General features: G+C 39.3%; 1 protein-coding gene across 4 annotated transcripts in view; it reads right to left on the reverse strand.

Annotated features, from left to right (window-relative positions):
- The window catches only part of Ccdc141 (coiled-coil domain containing 141), a 164301-nt gene that overhangs the window by 112803 nt on the left and 29778 nt on the right, over positions 1 to 21720 (reverse strand). For 3 of the 4 annotated variants that reach the window (XM_052724418.1, XM_052724419.1, XM_052724417.1), the window contains exons 3-5: positions 15117 to 15308; positions 11124 to 11232; positions 6771 to 7024 (exon numbers count right to left, since the gene is read on the reverse strand). In XM_052724418.1, coding sequence (XP_052580378.1) covers positions 6771 to 7024; positions 11124 to 11232; positions 15117 to 15308 — 555 coding nt within the window. Of the gene's footprint in view, positions 1 to 6770; positions 7025 to 11123; positions 11233 to 15116; positions 15309 to 21720 lie in introns of those variants that run through there. The other variant, XM_052724420.1, reaches the window with a different exon arrangement.

The raw sequence follows: 21720 nt of genomic DNA on the forward strand, positions 1-21720 counted from the left end.
ACAGTGTGTGAAGGATTAGGAAGTGTGATCTTGTTGGAGGTGGTTTACCACTGGGGATAGGCTTTGAGTTTTCAAAAGCCAGGGCCAGGACCAGCCCTAGGCCCCCTCTAGTTCCTGTGGGTCAGATGTAAGCTCTCAGCTACTGCTCCAAACTATTCCTGCCTGTGGCCACAATCCCTGCCATGATGGTCACGGACTCACCCTCTGAAACTGTAAGCAAGGCCCCAATTCAAGGCTTTCTTTTCTAAGTTTCCCTTGGTCATGATGTCTCTTCACAGCAATAGAAGTTGATTTTTAACTACTTCTCGGGGGGGTTGACTTTGCACTGGGCTGGACACCCATTGCATCTGTTCTCATGCCCACCAGAAGAGGTTAACTCCTCCAGCAGTTTAGACAGTTAGCTGGGATCTGGCTAAAGTGCAGCTGTGTGCCAGTGCTTAATACAGCTCAAAAATGACACACAGCGACATAGTGGACACTTGAGGATTTGCTGAATATTTATATATCAAATTGTGTTCTAAGCATTTATATATTTTATATAAGTATGACTTTATTTTTATAACAAGTGAATAGATGGCTACCATTATTAGCCTCATTTTGCACTAAGGAAAGTAAGACACAGAGGCTAATAACTGCTCAATAACCTTGGTAGTAAGTGTGTACGCCTGGATAGGTAACCATGCCTGCTGCACCAGATTCCCTGTGCTGTGGCCCTTGCCCCGCAGGGCCACTGCAAGCAATGATGATTGGCTTGCATTCTAATTAGCAAACATGTCTATTACTTTCAGAATTGCAAGAATCTCCTATAAACATTAAGAGACCCTGTATTTCCTGCTGGCATGCCTGAGAAAGAATTCTAGACATAGCTAAGGCGTCAAAATAAAATTCTATGGTAAGTTTTAAAATACATATGGATCGTTATTTATGTCTGCTATTGGAACAAACTCCCAGATTCCAATATCATCAAGCTAATTATAACCCTCCCCTGCTCCCCAACCCATTTTTTGCTTTATAGCAGACAGTGTTTGAAAGCTACATTTAAAGAAGGATTTTTTAAATTTTTTTCCTAACCCTTCTTACGCTATCTCATATTAATTTAAGTTGGTCATTCATTCAGAATTCATTCAAATGGCAGCATGTACCAGAAAACACATACACAAGCAGAAGCATGTGTTTATGTACACTAAAGTTTTGCAGATGCCTCAGAGGCACAAGACTACAGCCATGGAAGCTAGACTTCTATGGGTCATCTCTGGTGACATTTGAGATATAGTCGACAGGAATATAGTGTTTGATGATGGTGTACACTCTACTCAAATGATGAACCATAAAACCCTCCCGGTGAATCCTGTTATTCTCCCCTCCCTGTAAAGGCATGTATACATATATGTACATATATACATAGGTGAAACCATGCAGTAAAGGCAGATGTCTGCCTCAGTCTTAATCCTCCTAGATGTCCTTGACATTGCCTTGCATAAAGAGGCCATGAATAATTTAGTTTTAATATATTTGTTTGCCTCACTTATGCCTGATTGGAACAATTGAGAAAAATTACATTCATAAATCTTCTTGCCAAGATAATTAATTATGCACAAAATACTCCAAGCTGCTTCTGATTTTCATTAATGAAGCATATTATCTGCAAACTAAGATGCTGCTCTAGCTGAAAAGAAAGGGCAGTTTGCTCGTCTGTCGGTCTGAAACACACACGTGCGTTACTTTACGTAGGAAAACCAGTGATGAAGGAAGAGCACTCTGTGACCAAGATTTCCAGATGATCACATCCCAAATAAGACAGAGAAGCACTCCGTTTTCATTTACTGTTCTCTGTAAATAATGCACAGTGTTAGTTGCTAACATGCTGCTCATTACATTTCTTTCCCCAAAGAGAATTAACTGATCTTTTCAAAAGTATCAGGCCACAAGCACTGAGAGTCACAGAAATATCAATTGTCTCAAATAATCCTTGGGGGGTAAAGATGCATCAGACATGCTGACATCCGCGTTAGTATTTATCCATAGTTTTTATTCTGATTCTTCATCTCATTTCCCTTCTTCTCAAGTGGTTAGAAGGACTGACAGAGCTGCTGTCCATTAATGTATCTGTTCATAGTCCTTTCACTCCACAAAACAAGCACAGAATGGACAAGTCTTCTCCTCCTATGAAGTGTGTCCACCATGTTCCAGAATTATCAGGTGGACTCTACAGGAATATCACAATCCCACCACAAATCACTAGCAATCTCTCTTAATCTGGTGTCTGTGCAGCCAATTTTATCACTATATCATCCACAAAACTGTGAACAGAACATCCAGAAAGTTGAAAATCTCATAAGAGAATTATGCTATGTTAATGTCTAGTTAGACTGAAAATATTCGCTTGTTTATATAACAATCAATGCTGCATGCTTAATTACTGTTTACAGCATCAAGAAACTGAAGAGACTCTACCTCCTCACCAATAAGACACTGTTTAAATTGTATTACAACCAATATCATAGATTCATCCAATTTCTTATTCTATTTTTGACCCAAGGTTATATCTATTATTTGGTCAAAGTCATAAAAGTCATTATTACAATATAGAATATATAGGTGAGCTGCTTTAGTTTTGCTTATATTTTTCTATATTTAATAAAAAATGTTCATGGCTGGACTAGACCCATGCTAGAATAAAAGTTCAAAAGTGGCAGCTGTATGTCACAGTAATCATCTGAGAGAACAGTGGGCCCCACACTTCCAACAAATGAGAATTATTATGTAATAAGCTAAGAAAATACCGTCTTTAAAAAAAACATGTAATTGAATGCCCATGAATGTGTATGGCTAGTAAGATGTTAAAAGTGGCTTATTTGACTGTACTTTTATGAATCCAAAATAAGTAACAAGTTTGGCCTTCAATCCAAGACCAATCCTTACCCCAGCTGAGTAGCGGAGGTAATATGTTGGGCCAACTCTCTCCCTCTCGGGTACAATGACAAAAAGCACTGTTCTGATATGGCCGTCACTATGTGCCTGGGACTGTCCCAAGTACTTGACATTGAAGAGCTCACTTGGTCATAAGACTTGAGGCAATTACTATTATTACACACCTTTTAGAGATAACAGAACTTCAGAGAATTGAAATAACTGCTCAGTTCCTCAGCTGATAAATGGTAGAGCCATAATTTAAACCCATCCAGAATTCTGGCCTTAGGATGTGTGTTCTTGCAAGCACAAAGAATGATTATTATTAATTGCTCTTGCTGCTGTACTGCAGTTGGCAAGAGAAAATGCACCATGGACTGTTTTCAGAGTACAAGTCTACATTTTGTATTTAAGATGAAGACTATCTTACTCATCAATAAGGTATATTTAAGCAGTGTTTATTCTTATACAATAATTATATTAGTTTGTTTCAGGACTGTTAGGAAGGGAGTACAAATGAAAGTTCCATCACCTTCTCCATGAATGTATGTGGCTGTATATGTAATGACTATGCCTATAGGGCATCCAACATTGAGGACCATAGGGGCCCCCACCATGTGTAGCATCACTAACACCAAACCTGGGGAAGGAATTCATGTTAGTTTAACCAAGTGGAGAAAGCAGTGTGTGTTGATCATCTCTGCAGAGGATGGGTATTATACTATATGTTCATGCATGCTATTGCATGTTGTTATTAGAATGACTCTCTGAATTTATATTATTCCTCAGTTTAGAGATAAGGTCCCACAATGAAATACTACTGTATACTTACTGGAAAGGCCAGAATCCAAAACTCAGAGAGAGTCTACTGCAGGCAGAGATGTGAAACATAGCAATTTTGTTCATTGCTGGAGGGATGCACAGCTAACTTAGATGACAGTTAAACATATTCTAAGCACACTGTCCAACACATGCTCCATGTTACTTATTCAAATGAGCTGAAATCTAGCTTGACACTAAAACCTACACATGGCTGTTTATTCACACTTGACAAAGCCTGGAAGCAACTAAAATGCTCCTTAGCAACTGAACGGATGGGTAAACAGTTGTAATGGCAGACAATGGGATATTAGTCAGCCCTAGACAGACATGAGCTATCGAGCCACGCAAAGATAGGGAAGAAACTTAATTGCTTATTACTGGGTTGAAAGGTAATGTGTGAAAACTACACAATGTATGGTTCCAACAAGACTAAGTAAAACAGATCAGTGTACATGGCTGGGGAGGGAGGGATAAATGAGCAGAGATCAAAGGACTTGAGGGGGCAGTCAAGTTATTCTGCATGGAATTATAATGACAGAGACCCACCATTATACATCTGTCCACATTCACGCGATATACAACACTGAGACTGGACCCTAGTGAGTATAGTACCCTGGATGATAATGATGTCTTAATGTAAGAACATCAGCAGAACTAAAGTCCTATTCGGGCAGAGGATGCTGATAATATGGTTGCTGGGGTGGGGTGCATGGGAAATCTCTACTTTGTGCTCAATTTCCCTACCAATTGAAAACTTCCCTAAAAGATGAATGGTGTCTTTCCAAAAGCAACCTCCAAAAGCACCTCACTCTTTTAAACAAAAGAAAGGGAAGGAGGCAAAGGGGAGGGAGAGAGGGAAAGGCTTCATTAAGTCAGAATTCATCAAGTCAGAAACCTTCTATAAAACCTGACTTTAGCTATCACCAAACATCTCAGTAAAGATATTTCGATTTTTCTTTAGTATGTAGAATAAGCTAGAATATTGTTTATCTAGAATTTTCTGAATTCTGATATCTTTTTATACTGCAGGAATTCGAGTGACTGATTAGTTTTGCAGTCAGGAAGGCAAAATCATCAGCTCAAATACAAAAGTTAAAACCTCTTATGGCTATGTTTTTGTTATTGAGGCAATTGTTCTGTGCTTGGGAAAATCCTCTTAGATGAGTCTTTTTTCTGGAGAGAACAGGTCTCTGCGTTAAGCTGAGTGAGCAACAACCCCCTGTACATGAGAACAAGAAGAGTTTTGAGTCTGTTCTTGGAAGCATCAGAGTCAGGGGTTTGACTCTGAACCTAAAAGGAAAGAGATCAGTGAGACAGCCCCTTAAAGAGACAGTTGTTCTGGGAACATGAGACCAGAATCAGAACTAGGAGAGAACTGGATGGCAGAGAGGGTAAATAGAGAATGGGAAGAGGAATGCGGGAAGGAAGAGCATAAGCTATAATGGACCTGCTTGTGATAGGAAGACAAAGAACCTAGGAACACTCGCTTAATTGACAATTTTGAGTAGATTCTCATCTGGGTATGAATTCCCTGTTGGTATACCACTGTCATCACTGTAAGATGACTGTGCAGTATGACTGCACCTTAAGTAACACACATGTGAAGTGGGATGGGGATAACGATAGGACCTGGAAAAGAGAAGCCTGCAGGTACATCATCAGAAGCAGGCAGGAGCCAGCAGAGCCCAGGCAGAAGATGCCAGAAGAGGATGATGCCTGGAGAAGGAGGCAACAGAACACAAGTAGAATATGTGACAGGAGGGATCTACACTGGCACCTTCAATCTATTGCCACCTCCTGCAAGAGGCCTGTCTGATTAATAGAGCAATACTTGCCAACATTCATGTCTCATTGGATTTTTAAATAGCACTTGTCACTGATCACTTATTTTATGACTTGCCCATCATACAGTCTAGTGGTTCTCAAGTGACAATGATTTTGCATGCTGGGTTACATCTTACAAATTCTAGTGACATTTTAGATGTCCTAACTGAGGGTGTTAGGCTCAAAATAGGGTGGTAAACATCAGAGATTCTACTTCCTAGTATGTACCAAGCACCCTCCTCCAGAGCAAGAGTTGCCTAACACCAAATAACAATAGTTCAAAGACTGAGAAATACAACAGAAGAAAATTTGCAAAGGAAAGAGATGCTGACTTGTGTGTATCTGCAACACTCGTAGTAGGGCACAGCACATAGTCGGTACTCGGTAAGTAAATCAAAATGTTAGACATTAAATCTTTTTCAGCTTACAATAAGAACCAGCATACAGTTCTAGCTATATGTCTGTCTTCCAGTTTGCATCAGAGAAATGGGAAACATGGAAAGATCCCCCTCCTAGGCATCCTGATCAGGAGAGCTGCCTCCATATGATTTCCTGTCACTTAGTTTACACATATGTGAGAATGGGATTGGAGCAAACAGAAATGTTACAGTAACTATACCAACCATTTGATTCAGGCCTGTCCCACTTTTAGCTTAAATGATTACGATGTACCTACAATCTGAATAATGAGTTCTGCTGAGTCTGCAAACCCAGGGGGTCCCAAACCCCTATAACCAAGAACATCCAGACACCAGGCAAGGCTCTACCTTTTCCCACTGGTACCTGACCACTCTTCCAGGAATGCTGTCTCTATTTTGCACTACGGACTGTTTTAAATGAAATCAGTAGCAATGTAGCACAATTCTGTGTATCTTTCCAGCACCCTAGAAAACCATAATTCATATTTCAGAATTTAAAGGAAAAACAAGACCCTTAGTAATGATCTAAAAGGGAGAATGCAAATTCAATGATATAACACAGTTATTTTCAAATAACATAATTTTCAAGCTTATAATGTTAATATTATAAGGAGATGGGAATCTTCATTTTCATATGCATGCTTACTTGGGAAAGCCAGATTATAGTTAAGAGAAAATGCTTTTAGGTTAACCATTAACAGATTCAACCATGGCAATCGTGATGCTGTTCCAGAACATCACTAGTCCATATAACTGGTCAAGGCCAAGACTTCACCCAATGCCTGTTTGTGTTACCTGGTTTTCTTGTTGGTCCCACAGATACAACTGTAGAACCTGAGCCAGTTCCTGCCGCTGTTGCTGCAAGTACTTGACCAACTGCCTTCTCCTGTCTTGTAGAAGTTCAAGGAGGCTGTCGATCTTCAGACAGCTACTTTGAGCTCCCTGAATCAGCTCAGAATTCATATTAGATCCATCACACTTGAATTTTTCTATGAAGTCGGTGAGTTGTTGACTTTTGTTTAAAAGGACTAGGGATCTTTCTAAGAGTTCTAAAAGAAAATTAGAAAGAATAAATGTAGTAATGAACATTTGTGTAGTTGTATTTGCATTCTTCATATAATTTATATGTATAACATTAATGATAAGCTACATTGAAAAGAACTTAAATGTATAAACATTTTAAATGCTTTACGATTTGTATGTTTTTTTTTAAATCCCATGTGATCAAACACATATGTCTGTCAAATTGATAACCAGTTATCAACCTCTGTAGTGATTGTATTGTGTATTATAAAAAGGGGATTTAAATTCTAAGAACTGAAGAACCACCAGGAGCAAAGAGTATTGACAGTTAGGAGTTGAGAGCAGTGCTTTGAAGATCAACACTTGAATATCAGTTGGAGAAACAGTTAAGAGTATGTCCAGCCTCCACAAGCCAGGAATAGAACCAGGAATCATCTGTGATACACCCCTCCCCTTATCTCACCTTCAGTGACTTGTCTATTTTACACTCCCTTCCCACTTCCTGCATCCATCTACTTCTCTCCATCCCATGATGCAAGTGTCGGTACCTGGACTTGTGTGACCCACTCTTGATAGCATCCCTCTAACCCACTCATCAATTCTTCACATTGACCCACTGAGATCTTTTTAAACACACGTTGTAGTATGTGGTATTTCCCCCACGTTGTGGTATGTGGTATTTCCCCCACGTTGTGGTATGTGGTATTTCCCCAAGTTGAAACACTCCTTCCTGAAGAGAGGAGGAAATGCTTCTAAGACTCAGGAAACTAAAATACTTATGAGGTCCAGGAAGCTCACTAAACTTACAAGATCCAAAAGCTCTTAAGATCCATAACCTCCTCCCCACCCAGGATTACGTGAGCTATCAATAATTATCGAGCAAGAGTCTTCTCAGTACATCTTCCTGCAAACTGCAGAGAGCTCCAGGAACTCACTTTCATGAGTCATCACCCATGCTGGAGTCCTAGGAGATGCTGCTGCCTTTGAGTCATCCATGCTGCTGTAAGTAACCCCAGTAGACTTATTGTTTCACCAGCTGAATGGAGGAATATTTTCTTTAGTCTATCATCAGTGCCCTATCTAAGATGAGCAAGCATCTGTCTACATCTTCTTAGGAGACATATACAGCACTTTGTCTCTCTCTCCCTCTTCTCCATATTCCTCTACCTATTTCTACCTCCCTCCACCTATTCCTCTCTTCCCTTCTCTATATCACCCTCCCATTTCTCCTCCCTTCCTCTCTCAACAATGGCTTCTTTGCCTTAAAATTAAGGGCTAGATTCCTTAAAGTAGATGATCACATCTGACATGACCTTATTTCTGTCTTCTTTTTCCAAAAGCCTCAATCTTACCTCTGTAAATTCTTCACACATCTATACTTTCTCCTGCATCTCTATTCTCCCCTACTTCCTCTGTCAAGGATGCCATTCACTTCAATTCCCTTTATCTCTAGAACCTCTATCTACTCACATTGCAGCCCTATCAGTTGTCAGTTCCTTAAAGAATAAACTAAACTAAATACTCCTATTAAACATTTTCATAGTGCAACATTACTTTCATTCATAACTCTTACCTTAGCTATAATATTACAGCTGTGTGTATGGTTATTTGCCTAATAACAGCCCTTGCCACTAAACCCAGTGCAATATGATGACAGGACCCTGGGTTTCTCACCAGGAACTGTTTCAGAAATGTTATTATATGTCACTAAATTCAAAAGAGAAGATTGGAAAGTAATCAGGAAACTGTTTTCTGAAGAAATACTAACAAGCCAAGGTTAGATCAAAAGGAGAGAAAACAGTTGAGTCTATGTTAGCCTTCAGCTATCTAAGGCATTCTACTCTGGTGGAACATTCTAGAAGGCAGAAACCTCAACCAGTCACCCTATCTGACCTAAGCCATGAGACCCAGTAGTCACACAGGTGATACTAAAGAAGAAAAGGGACAATTGGGGCTGTTTCATCACAGCTTCCAGCTGTATTTTGTCATAATGACATTCACTTTTGTACCACTCAACTGCTCAACAACTCAGAATTTTATTAGAACTGCCAACTCATATTTTATTCCCTTAAATTTAATGATGGTGATAGATACAAAGCCCTTGACTAGCAATCAGAAATTTCATTCATTAATATGCACTTCAAATCATATCATCTTAACCACATCCCACTAATCGGCTGATTAGTATAACTCCCATTTTATAAAAACAAGGCTCTTGAAGCCACCATTGGGCATTATTCATTAGGATCCAGTTCTTCTGATCACTGCCCTCTACAATCCTTCAAGTATCACACAGAGAGGCTTAAAAACATCCCAAGACTCATGCCACCAAAGACAAAGTATGATCCCTGTGTTCAGCCAGCATTTTATCCATCTTGTCAACCCAAGAGGAGGCTTGGTAGACTCTCAAAGATCACACTGAAAAGTATGGCCTGAGTCCTTTGTCAGCGGGATGCCAGAGCAGTATAGCCTCAGGCTTCCTCTAAAAAGCAGTGTGCATCTGTGTCAGCTGGCTTATTGTGTCACTGATCCTGTTAAATCTGAAGAAGCCAGCAGAAGCAGAAGGAGGAATATAAACACTGTCTCCTCTTCCAGCTCCAGATGTTTATGGGAACGTCCGTCCCCACTTCCACAGGGTGAAACTCCATGAGTAAAGTTGCTGTGGGATAATCATGTTGGCCGGGGGAGATTGACTTGAGATCATAAAACCCATCATGGTCACAGGACTCGATTCTCTTCCAGTCCCCTATCAGGAATTTTAAGTGATTCAGCTCAGCCCCAGGGGGCCCACTAGATAATGGCTGCTGTGTCAGAACAGCCAGCTGATGCTTTAGTGCTGAATCTCCTGTTACAGTTTAGATCTTGTAGTGACAGGTGTGATGGACAAGTCATCAGGAAAAAATACATCTATACACATGGTTGGCTGCCATAAAAATTTACACTGGAAAGACTGTTATTAACCACTTTATTTTGGGAAACTTGTAGCAAGTGATTAATAATGAAGAGCTATTTTATAGAGATTTTGGAGAGCAATATAAAGTGTGTGTGTGTGTGTGTGTGTGTGTGTGTGTGTCTTTAAAAATACACTTTATTACTTTATCCATGTTCTACTTTTCTAGCATGACCAAACTTTTTGGGGGTCAAAGTCAATTTAAAAGTGACAAAGGCTACATAGAGAGAGTCTTTGTCTATAAAAAACAAAATAAAACAAAACAAACAATATCAAAATTTGTGACAAATCTATGAAGCCATTTTACTCAGACCCAGTTCAGATAAAAAAAAAATACATTACAAAAAAGCAGGAAACTTTGCCCACCCATTTATTTACATTATTTTCCCTACAGCAGTCAGGCTAGTCCCAAGATTCTTGTGAAGACCTGGCATATAAACTATGCTCTAACAATTCAACCATTGCTACTAGATACTCTGAGAGAGTTGAAAATATTCTGCATAATGTTTTATTGGACTTTTATCTAGAAAAATTTCCTGTACTTTTTCACTGCAATGATGGTGTTTTCCTTCTACACAGATGATGTTTCAAGGTTGGTTTGCATTTATCTACCCTTAGATGGAACACTACTGAATTCAGTCAGTGAGTGTAGCTTAAGGGTCCACGGTACTGCGCAGCTTGTGAGATGCTGGACGCTGGGGATGGAGGGTAAACTGGATGCTGGGGATGGAGGGGTAAACCGGATGCTGAGAATGGAGGGGTAAACTGGATGCTGGGGATGAGGGGTAAACCGGATGCTGGGGATGAGGGGTTAACCGGATGCTGGGGATGGAGGGTACACCAGATGCTGGGGATGGAGGGGTAAATTGGATGCTGGGGATTGAGGGGGAAACCAGATGCTGGGGATGGAGGGGAAAACTGGATGCTGAGGATGGAGGGCTGAACAGGAGAGAGGCAGCCTCTGTCCTCAAGAATGATGATGTACAATACCTACAGCAAAACTTCCCGCAGGTCCTCTACCTTCCCCTAGCGCTACTTACAGCTAATGCTTTCTTTGAGAAGGTGGCCAAATGCAAAGTTTTGCTCATCTTTTTTTTTTTTTTAAACAAACTATAGTATAACAGCAGAAAATCTCCAAATACTGCCATTCACAAGAATCTATAACCATTTCTTGCCTTTGGCATGGCGGTCATGAAGCTGAAGAAGTGACTGTAAAGTCTCCGCGCTCTCAAATTCATGAGGATTCTGCAGGAAAGCTTCAGCTTGGTCTATTTTTATAGCAAACTATGAAAAAAAACACAGGGAAAGATGTGAAAATAATAAAAATCAATGGAATACTTTATTTTATTTATGGATTGTTCTCACACATTAATGATCTAGCTGATACAATATGAGAGGACTCAATATAACACATCTGTGAGTTAGCGTGTTCTAATCTAGGATAGTATGCATGTATTTACATGTACTAAATTTATAAAATGCCATGGTTTCCCCTCCATTTTTATTTTTTTTCTAACTAGAAACATATTATGTATGCTAAAATAAACCATCTTGTTCATGTTTAAATATCTAGTAAGTTTTTCAGCCAATATTATCTTTTACAGATTTTTAACTCAGTAACTATCAATACTCTAAGGTAGGTTCTCAGAGAATAGCCAGAAAACTTGCTGACAAAAATCAACCAAAGATTGGCTAACCAATAATCTATAAACTCACAAGTAAATTTAACTTAGAGAAAATCTAATTAAATGTTGTGTGGTTTTTTTTTTCCTCTGTGTGTTTAAACTTAGACATAGAACATAGATGTCTGTGAATAACAGTCTAATATCATCGAAGAAAACACACTCAGACACACATGTAAAGGGAGAAGAGATGGGGTCTAAAAATAAATGTGCCGCCGGGCGGTGGTGGCGCACGCCTTTAATCCCAGCACTCGGGAGGCAGAGCCAGGCGAATCTCTGTGATGTTCAAGGCCAGCCTGGTCTTCAAAGCGAGTTCCAGGAAAGGCGCAAAGCTACACAGAGAAACCCTGTCTCAAAAAATCAAAAAAATAAATAAATAAATAAATCTGCCAACTTGTTAATTTTGTAAGAGGGAGTGTGATCAGAGATGAGGGAGCAGAGGCAAGCTTTAGCTTTTGAAGCTTTAATTGCCAACCTTATTTGAATTGTGTCAATAGTTTTTGTGCCTCATTTGTATAAATAAAAATGGGATTGGCTGAAGCCAACATGAAAACTGGAACATTTCTACATTTCAAAGGAGGGTGTACAACACGCCAATGGTGGCCAATATGATCAATTTCATTTTCTGAAATTTTTCCTTCAAGTAAATTTGAGATGAAAAGATACTTGAAGTCAGGAAAAAAATCCCCAGGGGGATAATCTTGAACATAAATTTTAGGTGGGAGCAAAGCACTGTTAAATGTTCTATTACCGTGTCCCCATGGTGGCAGACAGCTGGTGTGTTTTTGCACCAAGGTTCAGTGAAGGTTATAGTTTGTAAAGAGCATGGTAAAATGTTCACCTTAGGGTTTGTTTTAGAATAAAACAATAAAGGCAACGTATCCATGAGAAAGACAAAGAAGCCCACCCACCCACTGCACTTGACTTCAGGTTTTGCTTTTTCTAAAGTATTGTCTTTGAATTTGGTGATTGCTAATACTTAATGAAATCTGTTGACTAAGAGGATGTATCACATTTTGATTATGACAACGGCTGCAGAAAATGCAGTTCTAAGTGGTATGGAATGATGAGAGGTGACTGGTGAGCCTGTCCCCTCTGAAAAGTACAGAAGGCCTCTGCCATCTTGTAGGACAAGCTAATGGACACTGGTCACTCTTACTCAGCTGCATTGTTCCCAAATCACAGCAGTGACTGAGAAGACCCTCATGTGGCAGTTAAACCTAGGAGCCAGCTGCTATCCTATAATAACCACCAACCAACTCATCATAACATCTCTTAGAACTCTAAAGAAGTCTGGCATGGTTAGTTATAGGGGATTACATACACACAAGTGTTCACATCTCTCCTTCATTCAGATTCTGAGAACTGATTTTTAAAGCTATCATTCCAAGAGAATCTTCAAAAGAAGAAAACCCCATAGGTTATTTGTTGTTCTCCAGTAGAACATTGCAGACAGTTTATAGCCATGGTATAGTTTATATCTCTATTTCTGTTTCTTACTCAAAATTGTTTCAACTGTAAACAAAAGAGGTTCTAAAAATTCCTTGATTTATTAACTCTTATCTTATGGATTTTTTCCTGTCTAAAACTTATGCTTTTCTCCTTCTTTCTGAAGTATGTACAGAGTGGAATTGGCAATGGAAATTTAAACAGAGTTAAAATTAATTTCATCATCTTTCTTTATCATTGGTGAAAATTGCTTTGTCATAGAGAAGCAGTCTGCAGATTATGTGGGACCCTGATTCCACTTAGTGTGAGTGGTTCATGGAATGAGAAGCAGGCTAATATAGACCTATTTAGTCATTTCCCTAGATCCAATAAAAGCTCACTCAAGTGTATGGACAAGAGTGCCTTGTTGATCTGATTTGGCTTAGTATTTCCTCCTACTCCTTAGCCTATCTGGAAGTAATTTCCACATCACAGAGAAAATTAGCTAGCATTTACACTAAAACACACCAAGAAACAAATATTGAGCCTAATGTCGGGAAAAGATCATTTGCTGTGCTCAGGAACGCTGAGTTACAAAGCCAGTGACATTTATACCCCTCCTACTAAGGCGGGATGAATCAGCGAGGGCTGTAATTTGGCTTCTGTGAGTGCGTTTCAGCTGTCTTATTTCTTCTTCCAAGAAATGAGGTCTTATAAGGAACGCCCCACACCCAAGACACGGTCTATAAATGAGCAGAGCTTTGGTGTCAAGCTGTGACTTGTGAATCTTGAAAGCTACAGTATCGCGTTTGTTCCTCTTCTAAATGAGTTCATGGTGCATGAGATGGTCCACCTCAAGTTTTATGTTCTGTTACTAATCTTCTCGCCTTCATTATTCCGGATTTAACTCTTGAATGTCCCTCCTAAGAACATCAGGGTTTTTGAAGCTAGTGTTTTAGCACAGTGAAGTAACACTTGGTCACCAGCAAGAGCATGCTGCCGCTGCCCAGAGGAGTTAAAATGTAAAATTTCCAAGAAGTGTCTTACAAAAAATATACATCTATTGAAATCTTTTCGTTTTACATTTTGAAATCAAAAACCTCCATGAAGACCAAAAAAAGTAAAATAAATAAAAACTAAAGAAAAATCACAGAAGGAATTCAGTAGCTATTCATCATCTGTGTCAAAACACAGTCCAAGAATGGAGCTGTGTGAGATTTCTGAGTGCCTGTGAGAAAACGCCAGGAAAACAAGACACAAGTGTTGTGACCTCAGTTTCTTCAGAACACAGACTTGTCCCCAAGATATGGCTTCCTGCTACTCCCAGGTATGGCAGATCGAAGGGACTTTACTTCAGCTGTTGTTCATACAGCTCTAGGGAAAACATGTGCCGCTTGTCCCTGTGATTATATACTTTATTCAGGTGACTCTTGACCCTCATAGTATGAACTGTTTGATGCTCTGGGTAAAGGTGGTCATGGTAGGAGACCTTAGTCCACCTCGTGGTAGGCCCTATTGTCCCAGGTTCACACTGCCACCGAGAACAGTAAACAATATGAAGTCTAGGGCCTTTTTCTTTCTTTGTTTTCATTTTAATAGGTTTAAACTATAGAAATTCACCTACATCCCTTAGGAAAATACGAAACGCTGTGTTTACAAGTCAAACATCCTACGAAATACTGTGTAATAGATTTTTCAAGTGAGCAGGAGAAATTTTAACCCCTGACTTTTAGTCAATAAAAGCCTCCACATCAGCTTCCCTAATAACTGTACAGTAAGAGTAACCAGATTCCATGAGTACATTACTGTCTTCTAAAGAGGGAACTAGATCAAAGTGACAAAGAGTTCCACTTAACTATCTATATTTAAGTGACTGATGATCTATATTTCAAATATTAATTTTACTTTTTCCAAAATAACGCTAAATGTATTGCATATCTCCCAGTCATTCTGCCATTTTGAACATGCGCACAACCTGTGTTTTAGGAAGTCAAACGTTTTTCAGTGTGCTAGTTATTTGTATTGATTTGGAGAAGCAGATGTTCTTGAAACACTAACCTCCAAAGCACTTTCAAAAAACTCAGAAGTCAGCCCAAGGAGCTCCCTTCTTCTTTCAAGCATGGAGACCAGGGTTGCCCACGCTTCACCCAGAGTCTGGGCCATGGCATCATACACCTGACTTTGAGCCTTGTTAGCTTCCGCTGTCCTGTCTGCTTCCTGTAAGAGTTCCCACACACGATCTTCCAAGGCCTAAGTCCAGGAAAACAAAAGGTACAGTTAGTGTGTCATCCAGTGTAAAAACAAAGCACCCCATCTTAAACACAGATATCTGAAACTGTATGTGATCTAGGGAGGGCTAGAAGATAATTTATAATTCATAAACACAAATCATATTTCCTCTTTCTTCCAAGTGAACATTTCTGCTCTTATACCTACAGACATGCTCTATAGGTTTTTTTTTTTTCCTGATTTTTAAATTCTTCTGAAAAATCTTTACCAAAACATCCAGCAACTTCCTCCAACTCAAAATATCTGCACCTCCTCACCAGGTCTATTGCTCACCTGAGCACCCAGAAAACTTCGTAAAAGATGACCTTCCTTTCCTGTCTCATCTCTTCTGCTCCAGCTCCCTTCAATTCCCAGACCCAGACAGTCACGCAGGCCACTTCTTCACAGCCTCTTCTCTCCTTCTACCTCACACCTTGGCTTCCTCCCTTGTTTACCATGCTCCTGCTCTCCTGCTCCAGGCTCTTCATCACCCAAGCCATTCTGTGTGGGAATGCCATGTGGATCTTTCTAACTCAAAAGCAGGATCCTACCACTCAGCAACTTGCAAATCTTTCTGACTGATTTGCGGATAAAAATCAGCCAGCCAATCAGGCCTCAGTACAGGATTTTACTTCTATTCTTACCTCTTTCCGCTTACTCTGCCATATTCTTCTCTACAGATAACCATCCCTGACTCGGCCTAGAATTCTCCCCCTTCTAGTCACACGCCTCTCCTTGTTCCACCCATGGCTCACTTGTCTCAACAATTTTTCCCCATTGGTCAAGACATTGGAGTGGTGGGTCTTCCTTGTCCCTCAACTGTCTCTCCTGAATGAATTTAGGGCCTTAACCTCTCAAAACTACTTTCAAGTATATAACAATTGTTAACCGTTTCTTCTGGGCTGGAGAGATGGCTCATCCATTAAAGGCTAGGCTCACAAGCAAAAACATAACTGTTTCTTCTGGTTATAAAAGTAGCATACAGATATTCCTCAACTCGTGACAGTGTTATACTAGTGCCCAGAATCTGAGAGAAGACTACTACATACTGCCAGTGCTGAGTGGACTCAGTGGGCTCTAATAAAGAGTGAAGACATGAAGTGGGGGAGGGGAGGGTCAGAGGAGGGAACTGGACATAGATATGGCCAAAATACATTGAATTTGTGTATGAAACTACCAAGAATAATTTTTAAAAGAAAACATTTTAAGATGTATTTCAATACTTTTAAAAATATGCATAGCTGAAAGTTCAGGGTCCATAAAGTTTTACTCATATACAGCCACGCTCATTTCCATATCTATGGCTGGTTTTACATCACAAAAGCAGAGCTTGGGTAATTACAACTCATGGGGTAATACCATCTACGAAGCCTAAAATATCCACCATGCGACTCTTAAACAGAACAAAACATATAAGGTTAATCTCTGACCTTTAACAGAAAACAGTAGGAAAGGAAAATTTTTTTAGTAGCAAGTACCACATCACATGCAATGCCATGATTTATTTATTATTCTCATATTGTTAAACTCCAAATCTGCTTTCCATCTTTAACTACTGCAAATAGTGTTGGGTTAATATAATCTTCACTCTATCTAACGTCTTGTTCCTTGTCTATAGCTCTGTGGATTGCTCTCATTTTCACAAGATCAATTCTTAATGGTGTGTAGATTCAGTGGGCATCAACATCGCAAGGCTTTGGGTACAGGCACTAGGCTGTGCTCTAGAGGATTGGCACCAATCGATGACAATGTATTTCAGTTTGCTCTTGATTCACCTGCAGTGCCTACTGACTCCCAGGACAGCGGCTTTTTGTGCTATACAATTCCCATTTTGGGCCGCAGCATGAGAGTCACAGAAAGCATGCAAAGATCAAGCTGGCCTGTGGGACGGGTTGTTTGTGCAGCCTATCTCCATACTGTAGGGCAATGTTTTCTAATCCAGAGAACTCGGGAACTCAGACTGAAGGCTGTGGACCCTCAGGATGAGAAACCACTTTCTAACAAGTTGAGATTCGTTGTTCCATTGCTCCATTGTGAAACTGAAGCACAAAGGCAAGAGGAAGCATTGAAATATATCCGCTTATAAGACTTTATGATAAGCGTCAAAAAGGCGAAATTCTCCTAAGTGCCCATCAGTCTCTTTGAGACTACATTTATGGATTCCCAGGGATCTAGGGAGCACAGTTTCAGAACAATGAAGTAGAAGTATCATAAGGGTATGAGTGGACTGGGGTACCAACAGCATTAACAGGCATTATATTAGACGCTAATGATCTTTGGTGAGCACGGTCCATCACAAGAAACAATTCTGCTCTCCAGGCTTGTGGTCACTGGAGGGAGGTACAAGGGTGGTGGCTTCATAGAGTTGAACTGAATAGATAAGGAAATCATAAGGTTTCTCAGAAAATGGGAGAGACTGTGGGGAAAAGAGAAGAGCTAGGAAGATACAGTGAGGTTTAAAAGAGCTAGGAAGATACAGTGAGGTTTAGAATTGGATGCAAGAAAACTGAGAAAGTTGGAGCAAAGGATGGAGTAAAGAAAGCTTTCAGGAAGCACCACAGGCACATCACAAAAATAATACATCTCACAACCCCAAAGGGTAATGATATACTTCCTGAGGAATCACAACAGACAGGAAGTAAATGGTGAGATAATTTGATTGGTATATTGTTCATTTTGGAAAATAGCATAAAGATCTTTTTCCTCACCATGTAATACTATGATATTTCCACATTTCTATTTTAATATTCATTAGTGAACTAATTTTTTTTCTTATGCTGTGGAAACAGAACTCCACATGAAGAAAATTTTGAGGCATTAATATCTTTCATGTATGAAGATATTCTCTTTTCAACAACAACAACAACAACCAAAACACACACACTTAATTATTCCTTCAGAGATGGAGACCATTTTTCCTTTGGTCACAATGCAAAGCCATAATATATCAGGCCTCCTTTTTTGGCAGGCACGCTATAAACAAATGACTCAGAGCTAGAGTTAGGGTTAGGAGTGTAGCTAAGTGGTAGAGCATATACAAAACCCTAAGTTTGACTCCCAGCACCATAACCCAGTCCTGAGGCCCACAAGCTGACCCTACCACTTAGTACCCTGTGCATTTTATAAGCCAGTTTTTCTCAGCATGTGTCAACCTTCAACAGTAATATTGATTTTATAAACTTATGATGATCTAATGAGTCCCTAGCATAGCACCTGACAGATATTAACAGTCAACAAATGCTAGATGGTATCTTTATTTTTATATTCATGGGTACCTTCTCATTAATATAATCAATTAATTATTATTCACTTATAAAACCACTGGAGTGAGGACATACTGTGATCCTTGCAGGGATAAAGTCAATACTACTATACTCATCATAGGTAACAAAAAGCTACTTATGATTTGAAGGACCAGTAATAAATACCCAAAAGTGAGTGTGAGCCCAAACATCAACAATTTTTTTAAAATGTGTACTAAAACGTACTTTGGGAAAAAAATTTGTCCTTCAAGTTTTCACTAATCCTCTATAATAAAATAATCACTATATGTATAAATATAAATGTATTCTCTATGATGAATGATTATTTCATGTATAAAAGTAATTCTATAACATTTTCATATGGACAGTAAACATACTTATTATGTAAAATTAAAATGTACAGAAGTAGCAAATGTCAAGGTGTCATGCAAAGTTTAAATCATCGCATATGGATTTCATGGCAAATCCAACAGCATTGTTAAATTTGGCCCATGAATTTAGGAGATCTATGTGAGAACAGTGTTGCATTTGGGACATGTAGTTCGCTTGGGCCAAAGACTGTAGAGATGACGAGGGTGATGTGTGCGTGTTCCTTTTTAATGAACGTCTAGGGCATCTCTCACTATGAAGGTGAACAGCAGGTGCATGCTGTAATTATCAGAACTCCACCACTAGTGCTGACACAAAAGTCTCTATCAATTTATGCTTGTTCTTCTAAATGCCAGTAATTTTTCCTAATAAATCTGGTTAAAAGCCCATCATTCAATGCATATCAATGACCACTTGGAGAAAAAGTCTCCGATCAGCCCTTTGCTGACAGGTGAATTATCTGTGTCCATCTATAGAAACATCGGCATCGAATTAACAGGCATTTCAGCTTACTGTCACCAGAATTCTGGCTACACTGCCAAGTATTTTTGTTATCAATCATGACATTTCAGGGTCAGAATGAAGATGCCATCTGAATTTTCTATTTTTCAGACGTATCTGAATACTGATTTTCTGAATTTTCTTGAAACCAAATCTTATCTTTTCTGTCAAGCAATTCAAAAGTCCTCCTAAGTTAAAAAAACAAAACAAACAAACCCTAAGTAAACAGAGAAAAAGCCCTCAGCTCCTAAAACATCTTTTGAGTTTTTAAATTGCCAAACTAATTTGGGAATTTTAGAAGTGGTCCATTCAAGCATTAAAGTCTTTAATCTTTTCTCACATACATGATTAGCCAATGGTGATTATTCTAAAATGTGAGTGTTCGCAATAATAAGGTTATTTCTTTTTTAGAGTAAATGGATCTACTCTATTCCATAACATCTTATTCATAGGTGTTCTTATGAACATGATTTGAACAATCATTCTAGTGATTATAAAAAGTGTAGGAAAATCTTAACACAACAAATTAACATTATTAAATGAGAAAAAATTGTGACGAATATACACAATTCAGGAATAAAAGGCCGAGTGGGTTAAACCAAAACTAAAATATGTCTAGAGGTCTGTACTTGTAATTTATCTTCATAAAAATAACAAAAATAGTGACAGGGCAATGGAAATACATATTGCACTATAAAGAGCTTCTGTCACCTGAAGTGACAATCATCCAGGAAGTGAGGGGGTCTGTCATCCAGGAAGTGAGGGGCTATCATCCAGGAAGTGAGAGGTCTGTGCTTCACCACCCCTACCCTGTGTTGTCTGTGTATCTTCCTAACATGGTAGAAGCTGGCTCTCTGGACTATTCCATACTTTCCTACCTTCTAGAAAATACGGTAATACCTTGTTCTCGTGTCTATAACCTCAACAAGACTCATTCCACCAATCACAAGGAAGCTACGCTAGAAGTCAGCCCAGGCATCAGCTACCTCAGACAGCAATTCCTAAAGTCTCCCTCTTCGGCTGTGAGCTGGAGACCGCCTTGGAGAGAGTTGGGCCTGGACCTGAAATAATGCCCATACCCTCTTTTCTCTCCCTTCTCTAACAACTTCCTGCCTGGAATTTCCACAAAGCTCCTTCAACATAGGCAACTCGTCCAATGGAGATAATATTGCTTAATATATCACTGATAGGAATTTGTTGTTTGCATCTTATATGTAGAGAGGAAGGGAGTGGGGGTGAAGAAATAAGCTAAAAAATCAATATGACAAGGCTTTTGTTCAATGACATCTCATTACTGAATAAAATACTGATGGAAAGCGAAGTTTCATATGAAAGTGTCCAAAGAGTTTCAATACATCACTCTACAAGTCACCATCTTGGGGTGGGGGGATGTCAGCATCTACCCACAACATTGACTAGGTAGCTTCTACAGTCTCATCTAATTCTATGATTCAGAGCCACAGATCCATTAACCTAAGAAACATTGAATACTTGCTGGCTGAGTACATTTGCAAGGTACAAGGACTAGCCAAATCTAGCTTTATATGTGGAACATCTCACACAAAGGTTTAAAGTTAGCTGTTCTGTTAATGAGAAGCCTGTGATATCCATGACTTTATCGAAAGACCAGAGAACAACTATTGTTCCCACTGTAGTTTAACCAGAAAGTTTTGTAAGTTAGGCAAATGCCATCGACTTATCCTCTAGATGGCAAAGGTGTGGGGTAGCTCCAATTATCTGTCATGCATTAAAGAAATGCATTTTTCCTCATTATTAAGGCCTATTAAGGCAATAATTTACTTTTCCATTGAAGATTGATTGTTTTTCCTTCTTTAGACACATAAACACTACTGGAAAAATTAAACCGTTATAAAAAGTGTGCCCTATTTCTCCTCCTTCCCCAACCCCCTCCTCTTCCTCTTTCTCCTCCATCCCTGCTCCCCATGTCTTATTTTGACAAAATATTCCTTTTCCTCCCTGTTAATAGACCCAAACCTTCCAGTATGCGAAGACTTCATGACAGATAATTGGAGCTACCCCCACACCTTTGCCATCTACAGGACAAGTCGATGGCATTTACCTAACTTACAAAACTTTCTGGGTAAACTACAGATGGGATGAGTTGACTGACTCACGGATGAAAACATACTTGATTCAGGAAAAATAACAATAAAATGGAAAATCATAATTTAATAATCCCTGGAAAATCCAATGCTACCAAGTCTTTTCTCCTTGAGGTTATCTGCAATGGTCTGCTCACC

This window comes from Peromyscus californicus, unplaced genomic scaffold, assembly GCF_007827085.1.
Source record: "Peromyscus californicus insignis strain IS unplaced genomic scaffold, ASM782708v3 Scaffold_7__1_contigs__length_154581171, whole genome shotgun sequence".
Taxonomy (NCBI): domain Eukaryota; kingdom Metazoa; phylum Chordata; class Mammalia; order Rodentia; family Cricetidae; genus Peromyscus; species Peromyscus californicus.